This window comes from Cygnus atratus, chromosome Z, assembly GCF_013377495.2.
Source record: "Cygnus atratus isolate AKBS03 ecotype Queensland, Australia chromosome Z, CAtr_DNAZoo_HiC_assembly, whole genome shotgun sequence".
Taxonomy (NCBI): domain Eukaryota; kingdom Metazoa; phylum Chordata; class Aves; order Anseriformes; family Anatidae; genus Cygnus; species Cygnus atratus.
This window is the reverse complement of record NC_066396.1, coordinates 51493249-51517368: the sequence shown is the minus strand read 5'-3', so window position 1 is coordinate 51517368 and position 24120 is coordinate 51493249. Positions and strand designations below refer to the sequence as shown.

General features: G+C 39.4%; 1 protein-coding gene across 1 annotated transcript in view; it reads left to right on the top strand.

The window, feature by feature from the left end:
- RAD23B (RAD23 homolog B, nucleotide excision repair protein) overlaps positions 1-24120 on the top strand; it is a 42449-nt gene that overhangs the window by 5263 nt on the left and 13066 nt on the right. The window contains exons 2-5 of the mRNA XM_035570959.2: positions 12337-12418; positions 15209-15288; positions 17363-17610; positions 20910-20965. Of these exons, the coding sequence (XP_035426852.1) occupies positions 12337-12418; positions 15209-15288; positions 17363-17610; positions 20910-20965 (466 nt within the window). The remainder of the gene's footprint in view (positions 1-12336; positions 12419-15208; positions 15289-17362; positions 17611-20909; positions 20966-24120) is intronic.

Below are 24120 nucleotides of genomic sequence, written 5' to 3'. Positions count from 1 at the left end.
TTTTCTGTCATACAGAAATAATAGATTTAGTTTTGCTGAATATGCAGTTTCCTGTATTTATTATCTTTAGAAAGAACTCTGCAACAGCAAGAGAGTATTTCAGGGTGAAACGGTAAAATCAGACTGTATGAGGACTGTAAACCTTGAAGAAATGTGAATTTATTCTGACAACCCCTTTCTACATGTGTTTCAGTGTTGCTTAATCCTGCAGACATCTCTGATGAGAGGATTTTTATATTTCCCTGACAGTTTATAATCTTAGTGGTTGGTTAGAGGAAAAGTGCTCTCATGATCTTTTTCAAAATCCAGAAATATCCATCCAGAATAGAGATGTCTTTCTATCTGCCCAAGTCCTGATATTTTTTCTTTAATTCCTCTTTGATTTTACAGCAGGTATCCTTCTCTTCTTCTTGAAGATTGTTGTGTTGCTCTTGTCTACTTGTATTTTATATGCAGTTGCAGAAAGTGTGAATTTGAAGGGATTGTACTTGCTGCTTGAGGTTTGATAGATGACTCTGCAAAAAGAGTAGCTTCAGAGATTACCAGAGTAAGTGTTAGGGATTACCTGCAAATTTTTTCATTATTTCAATACTTTCTTTACAGATGATAGCATTTTAAAGTTATGTTCTCATAATACGTTTATTTTAAGTGTTCTTTTTTCTGCAATTGCTTCTCTTCTGTGGCTAATCTCTTTCATTCCATGTTTCATGGCTGGAGTTAGACCTTTCAAGCAAAGGAAGTTCTAGTTCTTGGCTGAAGAAGATCTAGGCTGTCACATCTTCAAGAATATATTTTCTTATGGTTCTGGTATAATTTCCAAAGAACTTTGGATAGGATGGCATACATTCTTTAAAATGTAATGAAGAATAAGTTATGGTGGCATAAATTATGAATACAACTAAGTTTATTCATATTAGAATGTGTTTTTCTCTGTTAACTATTTTTTGTATGTGTTACCTCTGTGGTCATAAGTTTACAGTTTTATTTTGGAATGTTCTCCTCCAGTTTAACTGCCAGCAAGAAAAAATTACTTTGGTACTTTAATAATAATTTGTCAATATTATGTGCTATATCTCTCAACAGTTCAAACTTTCTTCGAGCGCTATTTCCAAGATGGCAAGTGAGTGAACTGACAAGTTAAATATACAGGTTGTATAGATAATTATGCATGTAACTGCAAAACAGGCTTTAAATATGATTGGTAAGCCAAGGTGTCTGCACTTGATATGGATAACAACAGGCTAGAAAGTGTTCCCTTTGTAATCTATGGTCGGTGGAGGGGTGGACATGTGTAGGTTAATTAAAGGATAGTATAAGCAAGCAGTCGTGCTACATTCTACAACATTATTGCTGCCCTCGTGCATACATACTAGCAGGTCTTTCGGAAGTATTTTCATTGTGTTTCTGAAGCACAGTAAAATGCTTTCCTGAAGGGAAATGTATATATCTATTTAAACACAGGACTAAAGAATATGGCTGCCAATGTCTTCTCCTGCCATGGGTGACAGGATACTCGGATTGAGCAGACTCATTGAAACAAATGTGTTTTTATCTTACAGGACATGGTGAGGTGCAGCATGTCTCATCTGGGCCCTGTCAGAACCAGACAGAGGCTTCGCAGGCTCTCCTTTTTGCATGCTGCTCTGCAGGAAGCACCAAGTGAACGTGGAAAGCAGAGGAAAGGGCTGGTGGCTGCTATAGGTGTACCGAGTCAAAGTGTAGTATAAATGCTAACATCTCTCCTGTCTCTTGTCATTCCTTGTCCCAGGGGTAGAGTAGACTCAGGAAGGGAAGTACGGCTGAAATACTTTTCTTCCATCCCCCCAGCTTGAATGCCTGCGCTTCATACCTCGTATTTCTACCTGTTTTTTTGGTGTCCAAAATGAAGGCCATTAGAGCGTACCTAAATAAAGCTTGTTTTACTCTTCCAATTGGTTTGTCAGTATGCAGAATTAAAAGTTTTGTTTTTAAAAAAATTATCTTATTACTTAAAATGTCTTACCAGTTTTTCTCATATTAGAAACTGTTCAAATAGAGTAAAAGCAATAGAACCAGTATGAGGAGAATATACTTGTTCATGCTAATCAGCATGACCATGGAAGAGTCAACACTTACAGAATGTAAGCTTTCTCCTTAAGGCAAGCCCCTGTGAGTTTATAGGGAGCACCGAAAGCTGTCAAAAGCCACATCTTTCTACTGTTTTTGCAATGTACTGACAGCTGAGCATTTTTTCTGTTGCTTAAAGCTCAGCTTTATGTTGAAATCTATTCATGTATCACTACAAAACTTCATGTGTACAGACATTTCAGTCATCATTTAGCATCAGAATCTTGACCCTAATGTCTCCTTTTTTTAAAATGTTCAAGTCAATTTTGAAATGCAGGATAGAAGTGCCTAGAGGCCAACTTTTGAGATTAGAAATTCATTTTGTTGATCTCCAGGCAGTGCGTAACAGCAACTACTCTACTGATAAACTTCACCTAGGTGTAAATGAACTCAGTTTTGGAAAGGAAATTAGAAAGGCAGAGGTAATTGCTTAAGAAGTAAATGGCAAAGCTAAATTTGGATTTTTACTTTGCCAGTTCCAGGCTATTCATCTACTAGGCCATGCTTTCTTTGTATACAGGCTTTAACATCACACATGCGAATGGCAAATATGGTAGTTTATGAATGCTTTATGTTGCCTGTGAGGCTGTTTTAAAATATTGGCATAATTCTTTAAGTGCCTTTTTTCTTGAGTACATACTATTTTTTTTTTCAACCAGTCATTAAAAGATGAATTGAACAGATTCACAGGACTCTTCCTCTCCTATGGTCCTTCTCAATTACTGCATCTGTTATACCTCTGGAACCCAATGCAGGGCAGTAATCTGTTCTTGCAACTCTCAGGGTGGTTTCCTCACTATTGAATGTCCCATTAAGGAAAAACATATGAGAGATTTCTTTAAGTGTAGGTTTGCAACAACAAAACCTGCTTTTATTATTCATAGGAAAAGTTAGGACCAAACGTGGTCTTACCAATGAAGCTGCTATAAAACCTTTAGTTACTAGATATGAATCATCTTATGCACTGGACATTTCAATAACAGGCAAAATGTTTGCCATTAATGTGTGATCATGGAGTTTAAGGGTTTTAAAATTTGTGACACAGATGAGTTTGTTGCTTCATTATCTGGATTATTGTTGGATACAACAATGTTATCCTCAACTGATTGAGCAGCATCCATATGGCAATGCAGCGTGTGGTATATGTGTTTTCAGTGGGAGGGAAAACTTGGAAACGTTAGCCCAAGCTTCGAACAGAAGTGTTCAGAGGAGCCTCCACATGTCTTAGCTCAGGAGCTGGGGAGAAGAGTAAAGCCCTTTGGACTGAAAGCTTTTGACCATGTCTAAAAGATGACTGTTTCTCCAGTCTGGGATAAACTTGTTAGTCTATTGCAGAACAGGTGAAGATTGGTAGAGGAATTGCAAAGGGATTAAAGACTCCCCTCTGTTTGAGTTCCTTCTCGAAACAGTTGAATTGTAGGCAGGTGGGTAGTGAAGGTCTCTAGGGGTTAGTCTTGGGATCCATCTATTTATAGTATTTTTATTAATTTGATAAGAATAATACACGAGTACAGAAGCAATAGAAACATGATGGAATTAAAGGACTCAAAGCTTGTGCTTGGCTATCTGATTGGAGGGCCTGTTGTTTGGAAATGTTTGTCCAAAAGATGAAGCCCTCAAGCTTATAAATCCTGGAATTTCCAGCAAGAGTAGCAGTGCCACTGTTCTACGTGTTTGCTGGCCACCCATTCCCAGGAGGAATGAATTTCCACTGGTACAGCAAAGAGGTGCAGTGATGGTGTGGAAGACTGAGACTATTAAGTGAAAGTAAGCTAAAGGGCCCAGGCTAGCTTAGGTTATGAGCTGGGAGGAGGGTTTGATAGAGCTAACTACAGTGGTACGCACCAAGGGAGGTGGAAGGGTTATTCATGCTTAAATTGTAACACTGGCATAGAAACAGAAGAGTATTAATAGTGAATTAATAATCATAATAATTAATAGTCAGTGAATTAATTTGGGCTGGAAATCAGGAAAAAGGTTTTGAACATCAGAAGAAACTTCGTAGCAACCCTGTAGTGCAAGAGGTAGCAAAAAAACCTTACTTGTCTTTAGATCCACTAACCTGTGGATTGGATTCCTGATGAAGATTGTGGTGTGGAAGGAGGAGAGTATATGACTTGATGCAGGAAGGTGTCCATTTTGGTTCTATGTCCAGTTTCTCTATTGATCTCAAGAAATTCAGAAGTTTTATTTTGGCTGTGTAGTTAAAAATGACACGTATACTGGTGGCTTTTTTATTGGAAATTAAGAAATGTGATTTTATCTCACCTGATTTTTTCCTTGTCTGTTTTGGCATAGTGTATAAGGTAAGAGAAGTTGAAATTGCTGTGTGAGAGAAAAGGGAGTGAGTGTTCAGTACACTTGAATTACGTGAAATACTTGCCTAGAAGGAACCCAGCATGTCCCACTTAGTTAGCTGGCTAAAATAACTGTAGGGAACAGCTGGGCATCTTAGCACTATCAGTTTCACGTAACCTGTTTTTAGGACGCCCATCTGGGATGCACTCAGGCACTGGTATTTCTTTGGAAGACCTGTTTTACAGTTAGTTCATCAGCTGTGACTCTTAATTAAACAGATTGCATGGCAGCTATTCTTAAGGGCATTGTGTTCAGTATTCTCTGACTAGTAGGGATAGTCACACATCTGAAATTCATAGGGGGCGGAAAAAAAATCAGCTCATTTGTAGATTGGCCATCATAGTTTAAAAAGTGTTCTGTTTCCAGATCTTTAGGGTATGGTTTCCAGCGCAGCTCCCAGAAGCAGCCAACGGGTGCTACAGTCTTTGGCTCTGCTTTGGGAAATGTCAGGAAACTTCAGGACCTTCTGGGCTCAAGGTCCAGGAACACTGAGGAAAGCCTGGCAGCCCTCTGAGGAACTTGAGGGTGCCTGCTGCTGTTAGGCCAGTACAGAGGTGAGGGAGACCAGTAAAGGTGTGAGCCCAGGGAACCTCTAGTGGCCTCTGACAAGCTCATGGGATTCTAACAAGTGTGAGTAGCCAGCCCTTGAACTAGGATGCCAGGGGCCTGTGCTGCCTCTGCCCTCTGATTAAGGAGTGTCAGGCACCCTTTTCACCCTTACTCTTAAGTAAGTGCCTGTATAGTAACACGCATGGTACGGGGAATAAACAAGATGAATTAGAGAAGCATGTCTGCTTGCAGGGCTGTGTGTGGTCTTATGGGCATCATGGAGATGTGGTGGGATGGCTCCCATGACTGAAGTGTTGTAATGGAAAGGTAGGTGATCTTTAGGAAGTACAGGCGGAGGAGATGAGATGATGTTGTCAGTGACCAGATGGATTGCATGGAGCCCCACCAGGGGATGGATGACCAGATGTTCATGGGTTAGCATTAGAGGGAAGACAGGGCTAGGTGGCATTATAGTGGGGGTCTGCTGCAGGCCACCTGACCAGGAAGAATGGGAGATGGTGCATGAGACCCTCTACAGACAAACAGGAGCAGCCTCACATTCACTGCCCCTCATGGGGGACTTCCACCATTAAGAGCACTGTTTCTTTATTTTTTTTTTTTTTTTCTCAAAGTGTCTACTTGGTAGAGTACCATGAGATAAAGCCCTGGAGGGGAAAGGGGCCCAAGAAAACTGTCTAACATTCAGGGATCACCTGCAAGCTCAGGAGTGATGCATCCTCACAAAGAGGAAGTCAGGTAAAAATACCAGGAGGCCTGCATGGATGAACAAGGAGCTCCTGGCCAAACTCAGACACAAGAAGGAAACTACAGAGAGTGGAAGCAAGGACATGTAGCCTGAGAGGAATACAGACCCATTGTCTGAACAGCCAGGGATCAAGTTAGGAAAGCTAAAGCCCAGATGGAATTTAATCTGGCCAAGGACAGCAAGGGCAACAAGAAAGGCTTCTGCAAGTACCTCAATGACAGAAGGAACACAAGGGAAAATATGGGCCCTCTCCTGAAGGAAACAGGAGACCTGGTTACCTGGGGCAGTGCAAAGGCCAAGGTACTCCATGCTGCTTGCAGTGCAGACAGGCAATGTTATCATGGTACTCAAGGCCAGGGAATACTTCGGCAGACTGACCATTCCTAAGACCATGAGCCCCGATGGGTTGCACCCATGAGTGCTGAAGGAGCTGGCAGATGTGATTGTGAGGCTGCTTTCTGTAACTGCTTGATCACAGTAACTGGGAGAAGTGCCTGAAGACTGGAGGAAAGCAAATGCCTTGCCCTATCTTCAGAAAGTGCGAGAGAGAGGACCCAGGCAACTACTGGTTGTTCAGCCATACCTTGATCCCTGGCAAGGTGATGGAACAACTAATTCTGGAAACAAATTTCAGGCACATGAAGGAGCAGAAAATCAAGACCAGTCAGCATGGATTCACCAAGGGGAATTCATGACTGTCATGGTTTTGGTTGGGACAGAGTTAATTTTCTGTATAGAGGCTCAGATGATGCTCTGTTTTGGTTTGTGAATAAAAACAGTGGTGATAACACGCTGCTGGTTTTAGTTGTTGCAGAGCAGTGCTTACACAGAGCCAAGGACTTTTCTGCTTCTCATGCTTTCCTGCCAGCGAGGAGGCTGAGGGTGCATGAGAAGAAATTGGTAGGTGACACAGCCAGTACAGCTGGCCCAAATTTGCAAAGTGATGTCCCATGCCATGTGGTGCCGTGCTCAGCAGTAAAAGCTGGGGTGTAGAAGGAGGAAGGGGGGGTTGTTTATACTGATGGTGTTTGTCTTCCCAAGAAACTGCTATGCGTGATGAGCCCTGCTTCGCTTACAGGTGGCCAAACGCCTGCCGATGGGAAGCAGCAAGTTAATTATTTGTTTTGCTTTGCTTGCACATGTGGCTTTTGCTTTACCTAGTAAACTGTCTTTTTCTCAAGCCATGAGTTATTGCACTTTCACCTTTCTGATTCTCTCCCTCATCCAACCTGGGAGAGTGAGCGAGCAGCTGTGTGGCACTGAGCTGCCTGCTGGAGTTAAACCAGAACATGGACTGACCCGACAAGCTTCTGTAATGAAATCTCCAATGTGATAGATTGGGGGGAGGCAATGGATGTTGCCTGCCTGGGCTTCAGTAAGGCCTTTTACACTGTCCCTCGTAGAGAAGCTGTTGGAGGTACAGGCTGGATGAGCACACCGAGGTGGTTCAAAAACTGGCTGAAGGGCCAGTACCAGCAGGTTGTAGTCAGTGGTGCAAAGTGTAGATGTAGGCCAGTAACAAGTGGAGTACCCTAAGGGTCAGTACTGGGACAGTATTGTTTAGCATCTTCATTAACAACCTGGATGGTGGGGAGGAGTGCACCGTCAGTAAATTCATTGATGACACGAAGCTTGGGGAGGTGGTTGACTCACTAGAGGGCCTCATAGCCATCCAGAGGGACCTTAGGCGGGAGAAATGGCCTAGCTGGCTGAATCTCATGCAGTTCAACATGGAGAATTGCAGTCCTGCCCCTGGGTAGGAACAGCCCCAGGCACCAGGACATGCTGGGGGTCACCCAGCTGGAAAGCAGCTCTGCATAAATGGACCTGGGGGAACTGCTGGGCACCAAGTTGAGCATGAGTCAGCAATGTGCCCTCGCCACTAAGAAAGCTATTGTTTTTCTTGGCTGCATTAGGCAAAGTACGGACAGTAGGACAAGAGAGGAGATCCTCCCCCTCTACTCAGCAATGGTGAGGCCACACCTGTTGTACTGTGTCCAGTTGTGGGCCCCCCAGTACAAGAGAGACCTGGACACACTGGAGAGTCCAGTGCAGGGCTACCGCTATGCTCAAGGGACTGGAACATAGAATCATGGACTCATAGAATGGTTTGGATTGGAAGGGACCCGAAAGATTATCTAATTCCAGGCCTCTGCCATGGACAGGGACACCTTCCACTAGGCCATGTTTCTCAAAGCCCCATGCAGCCTGGCCTTAAATGCTTCATGTTGAGCTTCTCATCAACCAACACCCCCAGGTTCTTCTACTCAGAGCTGCTCGCAATCCATTTTCCACCCAGCCACTTCTGGTTTCCCTGGAACCTTCTTTTCTCCAGGCTGAACAGCCCTGGCTCCCTCAGCCTGTCTTCAGAAGGAGAAGTGCTCCAGCCCCTTGATATCTTTGTGGTCCTTCTTGTGCTGGGGTCCCCAGAGCACCTCTGCTGGGACTATACAGCAGTCACAGTGCTGCAGAATAAACAGAACCCATATTCTATGAAAACATCTTTAAGAATAAGCATCAATTCAAAGAATGCTTAAGGTTGGAACGTGTCTCTGGAGGTCATCTGGTCCAACCACCCTGCTCAAGCAGGGACATCCAGAACAGGTTGCCCAGGACCATGTCCAGGCAGCTTTTGAAGATCTCCAAGGAGGTATACTCCACCACCCACACAGTAAATTCCTTCCTGATGTTCGGAGGGAGCCTCCTGTGTTTTGGTTTGTGCCACTTGTGTCTTGTCTTGGCACTGAGCATCACTGAAAACAATTCATGTTTGTGTGGGTCCAGAGGGGGGCCATGAAAACATTCACAGTAGTGGAGCACCTCTGCTGTGAATAAAGGTGGAGAGGGTTGGGTTTCTCCTTCATGGAGAAGAGAAGGCTCCAGGGACACCTTGTTGCAGCCTTTCAATACTTAAAGGCTTCTAACAAAGACCAAGAAAGACTTTTTACCCAGGCCTGTAGCAACAGGACAAGGGGTAAGAGTTTTAAGCTGAAAGAGGGTAGTTTTAGACTGGACATATGGAAGAAACATTTCACTATGAGGGTGGTGAGGCTCTGGAACAGGACAGTGGGCAGTAGCCCAGAGAGGTTGTGGACACCCCATCACCAGAAGCGTTCAGAGTCAGGTTGGATGGGCCTTTGGGCCGCCTGATCTAATGGAAGATATTCCTGCCTGTGGCAGGAGTTTTGACTAGATGATCCTTAAAGGTCCCATCCAACGCAAATCACTCTACGATTCAAGCTGGTAGTTAGGAGCTGGCTTAAATATAAAAGTTCATTTATTTTTTTCCGTTTAAAAGATATGATCACTTAAGTCAATTCATCTGAGATATAATAGGGTTTCCCTTATATAAATTACTCTTCTATATAAACAGTTGCCGTGTTTGGAAATGTATCATCTGGAAGTTAATTGTATATATTTCCAATTTAATAGAAACAACCTGAACCACATTCCAGAATTTCTTAATTTATAATGTGGAGCTCATGATGTGTCAAGTTACAGTGAATCAACGTACCACATGAGATATCTTTGCATGGCAAAAGTTTTCGTTTAGACTAGAGTGCATGTCCTGTTAAATGAGAAGCTTAAGTTAATGTTCTTTGCCTTCGCAAATGGCAGTGTGTATGCATATAGTTAGTAAATTACTGTAAATTAGTTGAGCTATGTTAAGCTTAAATTTGTTTTAGGTCTGTGTAAACTGTTTGTCAGCTGGAGAAATGTCAGAGGTCTGAAGTAATTCGTGTTTGAATTTAGTATATTATGTGTTCCTGGAATGATTGACATATTTAGCAAGTACAGAAAATACAGGAGACCTGTATAGGAAACAGTAACAGCCTTCTCTCTTCGATTTCTTTTTTTTTTTTTTTTTTTTAAATTCCTGTAAGAAGCCAGTCATAGCCACTGTATTGGCAGGTTCTAGCCAGAGTGCCTCTGTACTTGGGGAGCAAACACGTTGTTTTGTCCTACCCAGTGTACCACTGTGATTCTGTGAGAGCTGGCTGTGGAGGACCTCTAGGGATGCTTGAGGCTAAGCTTGCACAGCTGGAGTTACCACACTCCAGCCTCATGCAGGTGGCATCACCCTACTCGGTGCTGGGCTCCTTCTGACCACTGACAGCCCCACGCCTGTCAGACAGCAAGGGGGAAGCAGTGGTAACTGCTTGTGTGTAACTTTTTATTGTTAGTTGTATTAACAGTCACTATTTCACAAAGGCAATAAATACCCAAACTCCTTAACACAGTGCAATTATTGTGTGTTAATGTGTTTAGTTTGTCCTGACCATAGCCATGACATTAATAATAATAAAAACTTCCAGAAAGCCAGAGACGTCTGAAAACAGTAGCTTGATAGAGTGCAGAGGACTTGAAAAAAGCCTTAGTTTTCTCTGTCAAAATAGATAGTACTTGCTGATCACGTTACAATATTTGTTATATATCCGTAGCAGACATAGTGACTGAGTTAAATGCTTTGAGATATCATCTTTGAGTCATTCGTAAAAGTACCTAAATACTTGAATAGTTAAGCAGTATGTTAAAACATAGGCATTTAAAACAACATGTCTTCAGCATGGTTTTGGAGTTAGTTTTCCCTGATGGGAGCAGGAAACTTAATTGGCATTGCCTAAAGAACCTAATAGTTTAAAATATTTAGAAAAGATGCTTGATTGCTTATCCACGGCCTAAGCAGATTGTTATGTTGTAAGGTGAGTGACTGTCAGCTTTAAATGACAATTGGGAATGAATTCACAACTTATATTTTTAGTTTTCAAGGAAATGATCTTCTTAAGCCATTAAACAAATGTAAGTCCAGGGACAGAACTACTTTTGTACAAGTAAGTGCAAGAGAATGGTGATGCTATCAGCAAATCAGTAGTATTACAGTAGTTAATGCTTTGACCTTCTCGAATACTAATGAATAGCAGTGGGCTGCTGTTTTGCTGTGGAAAAGCAAATGTCTAGCTTGTGTTCTGTATCCTTGTGTGGCTAGTGGTTCAGTCACCTGTATCACCTAGGTGCAGGATTACAGAATGGTTTATATTCTGCAGGTCTCATTTGATGGGTTAAGAAGTATAGTAAAGTAAGCAAGCTCTTATTTTCTTGTTACTGTTGAAAAGATGCAGCTTCTTGTCCGTGTTCGAGTTTTGTCAATCCCTGTTGGACCAAACACCCAAAATGTGAAAGAATTAACCCATTAATAAACTTCAGAAGTAAAATCTGAGAGGAAGAGGGAGAAGAAGAGAGGAGACCAATGAAGGAAAAGAAGATATAAAACAGGTTATTTACAGCATTTACAGAGGACTGATAGGAAACCAGGAAATACGGCTGGCATGTCGAGTGGATAACAGGTTTTAATTGTGCTGAAAAGCTGGCCTTTTTGAGTCTCAGTAAATACTTATCATTTAACGTCTTAAAATGTTGTTTCAGTGTATTTACTATGTAAGCAATCCTAGTAGTGAGCTACTGCTTTAAAAATTAAGGGCAACGATAATACTGAAGCTACCTGTGGTACAAATAATTCCCAGTCCAGCTCAGCTGACAGGACAAATACATTTTCTCATGCTTAGTTGGTGGAATTGCTAGATACATGCTTATCAACAGCAAAGCATTGCATGAAAAAAAGCTTATGAATATGCAGGAAAAAGAAAGCTCTGGAAGGTGGAGTTAGTTTGGATCACTAAGTTCATAATAGATTGGCTGCATCTGTCTGTCAAGAAGCAACAGTGAATGTTTTGATATAGGTATTAAAATACGATTTCAAATGTGTTGCTACAGACGCTCTTCTACAAGAACAACCTTTGTCTCCTCAGGATGTTGTTACATGGTCTTTGTGGAGAACACAGGCCCCCTGGTTCATGGCAGCTAAAACTGTCATTTGAGCTGTTGTTTGCAGTGCTCTGTAGGCTGTATGGCAGTGGTCTGCATAAACAAGTAAATAGGGCAAAATGATTTTGGGGTAGGCTTAAATTTGTTAGGCAAAGCTCCACGTATTACCGGGAAGGGGAGATAATTGAAAACAATGTCTGTAAAATGAACAACTGGACAATTTGCACAAGTTGTTGCTTATCAAGGTTTCACGTGATTCCAGCAAGATAAATCAAATGTCATGGTGACCTTACAAACTAACTAACTAACTAACTAAATAAATAAAGCAGACATTCCATGAAGAGTCGCTATGATAAAGAATAGTTCTAGCTGTGCATAGTATGTGTACCGCTACATTCAGAGAAAGAACAGGGAAGAGAAGCGGGTCAGAAGATAAAAGCATTTTCTGCCCAGATTTCTCAACTTCTTACTGTCGTAGACTTGTACTTAAGAATTTTTATGTATAAATTAGTTGTCTCTCATCTTCGTATTTGAATTAAGAGTATTTGTGGAGGGTACGTATTGCACTGGGAAGCTTTGTGCTGACATCTTTGAAAGACTGATGTACTTCAAGTGGATAATCAATATATGACTGAAAACTACTATTTAGTAGTAAAAGCTTAAGAACAAAGTGTACTTAAAGTTTTTGTTGTAAAGCAATTTTTTTTTTCAACAAGACTGTTTCTGTGCTTTAGGTAAAGGCGCTGAAAGAGAAGATTGAATCAGAAAGGGGGAAAGATGCTTTTCCAGTAGCTGGCCAAAAACTAATTTATGCAGGTAATAGATATTTTCAAGATGTTGTATCTGAACCTACCATATTTTTTCTGTTCTTCTTTGACTTTGATTTGAATGTTAAGTCTTCTAAATGTGTTAAATTCTGAAAGGCAAAGAAGTTTAATCAAAAAGAAAACCAGCAACAAACCTCATTGTCAAGGGGAGCTCTCAATCTTATATCAGATTTTTTGGGGTTTTAATTCTGTGTTTCTGTTATATGTGTTCTCATAGCATAATACACTAACAGTTTTAGTCTTGGGTGCTGTAAAAAAACATATTTAAGCAGATAGCATTTTCTGTTATGGGTTACCTCTTTTCTTTTATTCAATTTATTTTGTGTATATACCTGAAGCATTCCTCCCTGTACCTCAGACAGTTTAATAGATTATTTCTTGTAGATTGACAACAGACACCCACTACCAAACCCTTGTCTTTTAATTGTTTCTGCAATTTGTAATAGTTCTAAATTGTCACTAAAAACGTGTATTATGTGATAGCAGAAAGCAGGCTAATGTCAGATAAAGACATGAAATTACTAGGTTTGTACTAATACAGTTTGGTGAAATTTTGTGGTAATATTTTTCTACCATCTTCTACCTGACTGGTCTATTCTGTTACTAATACATAGAGACGGATTTTGTTTTCACTTCATATCAACAATCCATCCCACGACTCACGCTTCTACTGCTTTTTCCTCTCAAGTCATGGTTGAAAGAAATTTTGGTGGTCTACTTTTCCAGCTTTCTGCTTTGTAAGCAGTACTGACTTTCCACTTTTAGTAAGATAAAGACACTCATCATGGTAGAAAGATGATAATCACAAGATGAGTCCAGAGTCTCTACTTGTTTGTAGGGACTTCCCACAACTATGTTTCTTAGCAAATTTTGTCCCTTGGCCTTGAGTGAAGAGAATGCACATCAAGAACATGAGCGTGACAGTCCCATATGTAATAAAGACACATGAACAAGGTAGAAGGCCTCATGTGATATATATAATTGTATGACATTGTTAATATTTTGTGATTAAAAAAAAATCAGGGATTGCGTAAGATAATACAATGTGGTTTGCATATTTTCAAAAGCCAGAATTCATCTGCAGCATTGTATAATCCACAAGCAGTAGAAAATATAAAAAACAAGATTTAAAATTGAAGTGTACTCTTAGTAATGGTTCTCTCATATTTTCAGAACCCTGTCTTTGCTCCTCAAAGATGAATTTTATTTTTTATCTTGGACAAGAGATACAACAGGGGTGCAATGGTGACATTTTTACATGGATTAAAACGAACTTCAGAAGTTTTGTACGTTGGTAAAGTGATATCCCAGCTGAACCTGATAAGAAATACCCCATTTTTAACTAAAATGGTTTCTTATTAAAAAAAAAGGAAGAAAAAGTTACTGCTAGTCAGCAGTGATTAGTAATCTCTTGTGTTGTCATCTATATCAGTCTAGAAACCCTGAGAGCAGCGTGTCCAGAGAAGATAGGATGTCTGCAAATATGTGTTGCGCAAGCTCCTTCCCCAAAGTGCTTATACAGCAGAAAAGTGGAAATAAGCCTGTGTAGGTTGTGAGTCAGATGCCACACCACCTGCTACATGCATTATTACTACTACAGTATACATAATACATTCTTGATTATCTGACCTGAAAGGCCAAGATAAAACCAGTGGGGACTAGGACAATACCACCTAATTTATGTTGTAAGTGCCATAATATTTGTGTACATTTCTTGTTTTCCTTGCAATGATCAGTATAAGGATGTCTCCTACTAGTTACGGTTAAATGATGTATTCCACCATGTCTGAGGATGGTTTTGAAAGTGTGTATTTTAGTCTTGAAATGGGAAGTGATCTTTGGCACTTCTTTGGAAAATGAATCAATTCGGAAAATTTGGAATCTTCCTCAGAAAATGAATCAATTAAAACTATAAAATATTTTCTGAAAACGTTGTAGTAGAATAAGCTGCTCTAAAACTCACTGCAGTACAGACTTCATTTTATGATTTGTGGGATTTCCTTTGAAGTAACTTATTCTACAAAATGCCTGTGTGGTTTAATATATTCTTAAGTTCTTGTAGAAGTGAGGTAAATAGCCACAGTGCCATCTCTGTTTATAAAGCGTAAGAAGTGGTAGTATAAGAAGAAAAGATTTGTAGTTTTATCTGATCATTGCCTTTCATCCTTCTATCAAAGTAGCAGGATGTGGAACAGTCATAGCTTTTTCAAATGCTTTAGCCTTCTTTTAAGAATACATATTTAAAGTTGTAAAGTCATGAACTTATCTCAAGTAGATAAACTTACACTGTGGCAGGGAACCATAAATAGTTCTCTAAATTTAAGTGCTAACAGAAGAGAACAGACAGGAATTTTCTCATTATGTCTAGAGTACATAAGCAGGCATAAGTTACTCAGTTCAGCTTATTGTATGCTAAAATCTTTCCTTTGCATTACTTGTATCTCTGTATTAAAAGTTAAATAAATCTAGATTTTACACTTCTGTTTCAAATGACTTGAAGCATATTCAACACTTTGAGCAAGTGTCAGGCTTTCCACCAAAACAGAAAGACTGTCTCCCAGCTAACTAGTACTGGGGACATCATAGGAGGAAAATTAGTAGGAGCTATACTACCAAAACTTAATGGCTAGAAGACTTTGTACAGTTATTAGTGTTCGTAAGCCTGCATAAGACTTGTTTTTCTGTGTTTTTGGAAGTGTGTTTTTATAAGGGAAAACCAAGCTCATATAACAATCTGTTGAATGACCTGTTACAAACTTGCATCTGATTTATTTGCCAGGTAAAATTCTTAATGATGATACTGCTCTTAAAGAATACAAAATAGATGAGAAGAACTTTGTGGTGGTTATGGTGACAAAAGTGAGTAATCTTTATTTTTGAAAACAGAATTGCATTCACTTTTTTTTTTCATTATGATGAGTGATTGATTATACATGCCTTGAAACCAATGGATAGTGGTTATCTGAGAATTTTGGTCAGCAGTAAAATGACTGTGTGAATAGATTTGAAATAGTACTTCTCAGACCTTGTGCAACCAAGTTGATTGTTGTTGCTGCTCTGTTCTGAATGTTTATACTGGAGAAAATATTTTCCACTGACAGACTTTGATTTTGCTATTCCTTCTTTCTTGTCTCTGGGATATCCCTCCAGGGATTTGCTTAAAAGGAAGACTGGAAGCTAGATTGTTACTAAATTGAATGTACAGAATTTCCTTCAGTCTTGCCCTGTTGCTTTTCAGCAGCTTAAACCTAGTGGCTTAACAGAAAACATATGTCAAAAAATCTTGGAGTTTTGAAGGACCTCAATGGCAAGTTGAAGTGAATGATTCTGACACATATTTGAAGCATTTCTACTCAAGCCACTGATTTTCTAGGCACTCCAGACATTTGGAATTTGAATAAAACCGGCTTCATCTAAGTCTTGAGATACGAAGTTAATTTTGGAGTTGGAAGTCTTCTTCCTGACAAAGAAAACCCACGTTCCTCTGAAGTGAAAACACTTCACTCCTGTCCAGTGCTGGCTCATTATCTTCTCAATTTGAATGCAATTATTGTTGCACTGTTCCTGAGCAAACAAATGCTCTAGTCTGTGGTTTGCTTGGAGAAGAGGCATTTATCAGTGGAAGCGAAGAGGTATTGATAAGATTTCAGAGTTCATCTTTCATTTTATTTATAGCATAAGAAACAAAGATCCCATGAAAAATTGCTAAATCCAATACCTTGTCATATCAAAGGACCTGTATTTTGGACTTGGACAGTTTTTCAGTATTATGGTCCTTTTGTTAAGTCTTTAAGTTCATTTTTCCTACTTTTGAGTCTGTTCTGTGCAAGAGATGTCTCTTGCATAAGCACAACTGCAAACCTTTTTGGATGCTCAGAACTATTTACATTTGAGCTTTTTTTCTTTTTTTCTATGCATACTTGTTAAAATCATGTTTACCATGTCTGCCGTGTTGGAAGCTATTCATTCTCAAACTCTCCTTTCAGACATAAGGAGGAAATACATTTTTCCTAGTTTAAGAAAACATTATCTGCAAGTGATTTGTCTTGAATAAATAGTTGTGTTACGCTAAAGGTCAACGGTTCCTCTTGGTCAGGCAGGAGCATGGCTCAGCCGTGTCAGTCCATAAGGGTATTTGTAGGTAAGGGACTACAGTGATACAGTTTTCAAAAGCTTAATTCCATAACTTAGCCAGGGGCTGCAATCATTTATATCTAATATGCTTATTACATATTTCCAGTAGTGAGGCATGAAGATTAAATCACAGTTATATGTGAGCTTTTGCAAATCTAAATTTGTTGCTGTAGATCTAGTAACCCTTGCTTCTGCTGGATTTTTGGTGGTCACTACTGAACTCAAGCATGTGAAATGTTATTTATGTAATGCTTTAAATGTAAAGACAGCATAAGTAAAACTTGTTTCAAGTTAAGTTTAAATCTGTTAGCCTTAATTCTTACCATCTCATGTTCCAGAAAATAGTATTTATAATGAAAAGTGATTTCTGCCTTTATCACTTCTTTCCAAATGTGAGTGGTGAGAAAACCTTACGCTTGTTACACTTGTCAGAGTCTCTTGACAACTGTTTTAGTTTCATCTGAAAATGCACTTTTATAAAACACAATATTGTTTTCATATTTGGAGTATTGCAGTCTATAAATATTTAGACCTTATCTTTGAATTTCACATCATATGCAAACAGTGTGAATACTTAGGTATCTGAATAAGCACTTGGGTGACACTACCAGTTGCCTGTTTAAACACAATTAAGGGGCACTATAGTTGATATGTTGGAATATTTTAACGTTATACTTGTTGTTGAGGCAGCAATGTCAAGCACAAATGGTCTTAACAGAACTTAAATCAATGTATTGACTATAGAAAGCATTGGTTTAGGAGTTTTGTGCTGTGTCTGAATTCTGTTGTCCTCCAATAGCCCAAAGCAGCAGCAACAGCAACTCAGCAGTCAAATTCTACTGCCACTGTCAGCTTGACAAGTGCAGCTCCCACACCAGTCCCTGCACCAACCCCTGTAGCTGCTCCTGTGCCAGCTCCTGTCCCTACCACTCCAGCACCAGCTGCAGTTGCTTGTGAATCTGCACCTGTGAGTACTCCTAAAGACGAGAAGCCAGCAGAAAAACCACCTGAGGCACCAGCTGCTGTCAGCCCATCATCAAATGACAGGTATGAATGAGCTTTCAGTTTGGCTTCTGTGTCCATTTCTGTTGCTTCTAGTTTTGGCTTAAAGTTGAATTTTCCATTGCAGTGTTAGTCCAGTCATTTTTTCTGTTCTGCATATTTTTTTCTTTTTAACTCCAGTCTCTGACTAAAGTACAATATTACTGACTGTAGTGTGTACCCCTTTCCCCTTGTACATTTTTGTGTGGGAATGTGGACTTTTGACTAAATCTATGGAGTGGGGAGTTTAATGACACAGGGCTTATGCTCCCTTTAGGCATTTCAGACTTACTGTGGCCCAGATTTTCTTTCAGATTGATAGTCCCCAGTGTGGGGAGCTACTGTTAGCAAAGCTCTTAAAAGAGGTGTGTCCTGTCTTGTTCATAGACCTCTGGCTGTGTTTTCAATCATACTGGTTAGCTTTGAACCATGCTACTAAGTTCTGTGTTGCTGTAGGACTCTTAATTTTTGGAAAGAGCTTTTTCTTCTAAAATGTAGGCTATAGTATTGCTCTTGATCATGTAATATATTAAATCCACAAACTCATTCATTCTGAACAATACTTGGCCCATCTGCAGATAGTTGTGGGAGTTGGAATAGCTTTTAACCTCAATTCTCAACATTCAAGAAAATCAAGTGTGAGTTAGAGGTTACGTTCGTGTCCTATACTTCTGGCTTTGCTCACCTAAAATTGCTTAAGCATTGCATGAGATAAAAATGTTGTTAACTATAACCTAATGGCCCTCAAATTACTGCATAACATCAGGTCTTCATTTTTCATACACTGGCTTGCAATTATTTGTATATTATTTATGTGAGTGCTATTGCACAAGACATTAATTTTTGAAATGGTGGTATTTAAATACCATCAAATATTTATTTGATTTGGTGATGAGGAAACAAAATTTGCAATTGGCAAGTATCTTGAAAATCTCAGCACAGATTTCTTGCACTAAATATATTAACTGTTGGTTTAATTTTGTAATTCTGAGAAATGGACATCTTTTTAATGTGGGATACAAATGAAACTTCAGTTGTCAATAGAATAACTTAAAAGATTTAATGTTAAGAAGTGGGATTTTTGCTGCTCAGTTTGTTCAGTGGGTTCAAAGATTAAATTAAATCTTTAGAACTGGAACACCTTTCCAGATTTTTCATGTAGAGACTGCAGTGTTGTAAAACCTGCAAGCGGTAAGGCAGTCTCAGTGTAAAGACATAAAAGAAAGCAACAGAGTAATCTGACTAATACACTGTAGTTATCACCTCCCTGGATTTTTCTGACTACTTTTTGTTTTTGATTTGCTTTAGAAGTTAAATTACCTACACTGGTGAAGTTTTTTTTTGACCCTTGGCTGGGCAAGCTGGTGTCTTCTTTTGCCTTTGATCTTTTTTAGTTGTCATAAGTCTTACTGGTGATAGATACTCGTTAAGCATTCTTGCTAGAATGATTTTTTCTCACCGAAAAAATGCATCTATGTGTCTTGTCAGATTTTTAATGGCATCTTCTGCAGACTGATTCAGGTTAATCTGATGATCTTTCACTAGCTGTTGTTAGGAGTTGCCAGCTCTGGCAGCCTGATAGATGTGAGGCTGCTGCAGCTCCATGTCCCCAGGTCCATGAAGTATTGAGATCAAGCACATAGTCCCAGTAGAGGTATGCTGTTCCCATCTGGCTGCTCAAGGGTGAAGCTCACTAGTGGAAAATACAAGCATGCATACATATGTAAAATACGAATCCATCCAGTAACTGGCCTCAGTCTATTCCAGTAGCTGGACCCTAGGTCTCCCAGCCTCCCCAGTTAGCATTTGTGCATGCAACCACCTGAGGTCTGCAACCCAACTCCAGCTGCTGATATTCATGCTCTCTTTGTACACATGTACACATGCACACGTGTGCATGGTGTGTCCATGCAGGAACTGTCTGTAGACATGTGTTATACCATGTAGCTGGTCCCTAGATCCCCTGGTTGCCCAGTTGCCTCATGCATAAAGACATGAACAAATAGATCTCTCCACTGCCTGGTTGAGGCCTGTGACTGTACCTGTAGCTGACCCCCGGACATTACAGGCCCTTCAGCAGCTGACTCTGACTCGCAGCCCTTCCATACCTAGCTCTCAAGCCTCTTAGCCGGCCCACGAGCTGATCGGGCTTGACATTCACTGGTGAATGCACAGAGATGTGCGTAGGCATCCACACAGTATGGATGCACTTCAGTCTCTTCAGTCGCCAACATCCCAGGCATGTGGGCCCCTGTGGCTCCTTCTTCAGTGACTGGCATTTAGACCTCCATACACACACATGCACAAAGGACAGACACTCCTAATCATGACAAAATGTTGAAAATAGAGTTTAATTAGAAGGTAGAACAGACTGGTGATCAGGTGCAGGGCATGGCCAGTCAAGTGCTGTTTACATGTGACTGACCATTTTTAATCCTTTCTTCCCTCTTTTTTCCCCCACATACTTCTCATCCACAGAGTGCCTTGATACTTCCCTTCCCCTGCCTTTTGCTCTTCTCCTGGATAATCCATAATAAGTCTTGCACAATCTCCAAACCCTTTTCCTGGCAATCCGTGTGTCCCATCACCCTGTAAGGAGACCTGGAGAGCCTCTCCTCTCCTGTTGACCCGTTGAGGGTGTCACCCTCAGTCCATGGGGCTGATCAGCTTCAGCTTGTAGCCCTGTCAGGAGCCAGGACAGGGGCTCCCTTGGCTCTGACTGGGCTATTGGGTTCCTCAGCCTTCTGTTGTGCCTCTGTGCTCCTTGGTGAGTCTTTTATCCTGTAACATAACAACTTTGATAACCTGAAAAAGAATGATTGCAAATATTAGCAGTTTATTTTATTGGAAAAGTGGGATACTGAGATTTTAATTAATGCTTCCCGCTGACCTCCTTGGGTACTCATTGAGGGCAGACTGAATTACACCAGTGACTAAGGGGAAGCAGTTAACGAGACTGCTGTGTACTTTTGAAAAATCCACAGTGTTCTCCCAGCCTTTGAAGTATTCAAGCAAACAGATGGCTAGTCCCTGAACAGATGGGTAAGAGCCAAAATATTGGGGAATAGAGGGGGGAGGTTGGTCTTTAAGTGTTAAAAATGGTAGTATTGTAAGTTTGCAAAATCTTGTCTCACTATAAGTCCAAAAGAGAGATCTTTGGAAAGCCTGTTTTTTTTTCTTTGGTTGTTTTTTTAAAGAAAAAACAAAAGGGGCCACTTAGAGTTACAGCTGCTGCTGCTATTTTTGAAAAATAGGAAGTTTTCCAAAGTTTTGTAATTACCATTGCACTTGTCTTCATCTTACAGTACAACAGGTGATACATCTCGATCAAATCTTTTTGAGGATGCTATAAGTGCACTTGGTAAGTGGAGTGTTTTTTTAATGTAGACATTATTTTGGTGCAGCAGAAACAAATGACGGATTAGCAGATATTGACATTCTCTTCTGTATCTGTCATTGTTAAAGTTATAATCGAAGTACGCTTCTTTAAGAATTGAAGTTGATATCTTAGAACCAGCATCAAGAATTCTTTACTGAAGAATATTTCACTTCATATATTTTTATTGTGTAAGAGGAAGATCCTTACCATTCCTTTTTTTTTTCCTTAATTTCTCTTCTAACTATTCAGTTTGAAGTGGCATGGGTAAAACAGTGGACGTAAATATGTATATGCTTTTCTTTTTACCTTTGCTTCCCATTGAGCAGGTCTGATAAAATGGCTGATAAAATGGCTGCCTTTATAATTTGCTTGTTTTAGCTTTGACAGTATTTTCAAAGTCTATACTTTGATACATTTACACTAGACGAATTTATCTGCCTCTCTGTGGGCTGAGGAGTGAATGTCTCTGTATACTTATATTTAGTTCACTTTTCTTTGACAGTTTAAATGTCTTTGTTTCTTAGTGGAATAAACAGCATAAAAACAAAAGAAATTTCTGCAGCTCACTTATGCTTACTTTGGTAGATAGGAAATTTCTAGACAAACCCACACGCTCCTTACTACTTACTTAAATTTTTAGAGATCTTTTTTAGAGTGTATCAAGTTAAGACACAGAAATAAAGAGGAGGGTGGATTTTTTTTTTCATTTTGTCTTTCACTGTAAACATTAAGCGGCATCCTACTACAAAGAGTTAAATTAATCAAAGAAAGTTTCACTTACATTTTTGTGTAGCAGTGTGGATGCTGTGTAGGCAGATGTTGTAAAAAAGAGTTGATTTAGGAGCAAGTATTGTTTAACCTGTACTGGTGGTAGCCACCAGATTTAGTCTGTCTAACTGCAGCTTAGAGTCTTGTGTTATGGCTGTTCAAGACTGAAGAACTGTATGAGCTGAAATAGGAAACAAGCACTTGAGTTTTGTTACATTCTAAGAGTTACTACCGGTACCAAAGGTGCTGCAGGCTTCTTTAAACATTCATTTTACCTTAATGGCAGAGATGTGGTCATCATAAATATTCATATAAACAATAATGACCAACAAGTTAAATTAAACCGATGGTCTTCATTCAGTTATCTTCAGAGTTGACCAATTTTTTTTTTTTTTTAGTGTAGCGGAAGGAGAACACCTCACTTACCTAATTTATGTGCAAGTTCTTTGCTTAGTTTCTAGTGTAGTTAACCCGTGTCCCTAACATTTTGGAAATACCGGGCATTGTGTGTAATTTTCTGGCTGAGTGTACTGGAAGGGTTATATGCCAAAACATTTTCAAAGGCAATAGGCATGAGCTCTCTGCTTCCTTTTCTTTAGAAACTGTTTTAAAAGGAACTTGCTTGCACAAGTTCCTGTAGTATGTTTTTGCATCCTAAGTGGAATCCTACATGTGTTCTTACTGTCACTTCTCAGTTACATTGTCTGAACATAATTGACTTCACTTTAAAAACAGGGATTGTTTTCTATTGAATTGCTTTTGTTTTCAGACATAAAGGCTGACGGGAAATCAGTGTGGCTTTGTGTGTTACAGAAAGATCTGCATGTCTTGCAGTTCTGTGCAACCATCTCTTTTACAGGAGCAGCCTGAGTTTTCTTTAGGGCATTGAACAAGAATTATTTTGGGGAGCATAATGAATTGGATTTCTAAGTTAATCCAACTTTAACATGTTATATGAAAAACAGAAGCAAAGAGCAGAAACAGTTCAGCACTGACCTCACAAACATTCTTGGTTAACACTATGTAGAAAGAGATGTGACTATATCATGATACGGCTGATGTGCAATTCCTGAATTATTCTTGATCTTTAGCACTTGTGTAAGTAGACTGTGTATGGAGTACACGTGTCTATATACACAGTACTTCTGTTTGCTTTTTGCTTCTTTTTTTTTTTTCTGTACAAAATTATCATACTGTTCTGGTCTCTACATAGCCTGTATTGAAAAAGCACTACAGAAACAGAAATGTTTAAGAAGTGACTAATTAGATCAAAAGATAATCTGTGTGACCTTCATAAGTTCATTATCAACAGTAAGGATAAACTGGTAGTATGCTAGAAAACATGAGCAGAATGTTAGTCAAAGCAACTATTGTTCCAGTACAGTGATTTTGATTTTTTTTCCTTCCCTGAAGATACGTGCAGTAATATGTATCTTTAGAGCAAAGTTTGCATAACTGCTTATTTCTTTGAAAAAGTGAAGGTGTAAAATGTCTGAACTTGTAGTTTTGTGTAAACACAAGTACATACCATTCCTTAAACTCAGATTGATACTACTATTTTGAAGTCTGAGCAGTAAGAACTCAGATTAGCCAAGGGATGTCAATTCCTTATTTATCTTAATGGGTAATGCACAAGTATCTTTAAGCTAGAGCTGTTTTATTATTTGTTCTTGAGTATATTGCCCTCAGTCATACATCCACTGATTATTCAGAAGTATTCTTAAATGAAAACAAGCAATGTGCTTGTGCTACTCATGGGTTGAGTTGAACAACTTCTCCCTCATGGTATAAAACATGAGATATTCTTTGGTTCTTCTAATTGCGACTTAGTGGTCTTAGTAGAGTAGCATTTGTTTCCTCTACATTTTTATAATCTGTTGTTTTTTATGGTTACTGTTAATTGTACCCTTTTCCTCCAAATAACTCAGTAAGTTTACAAAGTCAATAGTAGTGTTCCACTAAAATCAGTAATATTTTTAGCTGGGGAAGGAACTGGTATTTTAGTTCCTGGATTTCTTTTTTTTTTTTCTTTTTTTTTTTCCTTTCATTTTTTTCAGCTTTGCGTGGGAAGTAGCCTTTAAAATGTTGCTCAGCTGCAATTCAGAATATGGTAATTTTTCATTGGTGTTTTTGATTTTTTTAAAAACCTGCCGTCTGCTTTTAACAGAAGAAAATAATGTGTTTTATTAAAAACTCATTTTACCTATGATACCATTAGTACAGTAATCATCTCCCCTCGAATCATTCATATATAATATGTGTACCTTTTTTTCTTGATGTCTGCAGGTATGGTCCAGTTTTAGTCCGTTTATAACCAGAAGGTGGGGAATTTGGTGTAATGGATATCTAGTCAAATATACATTAGCTTA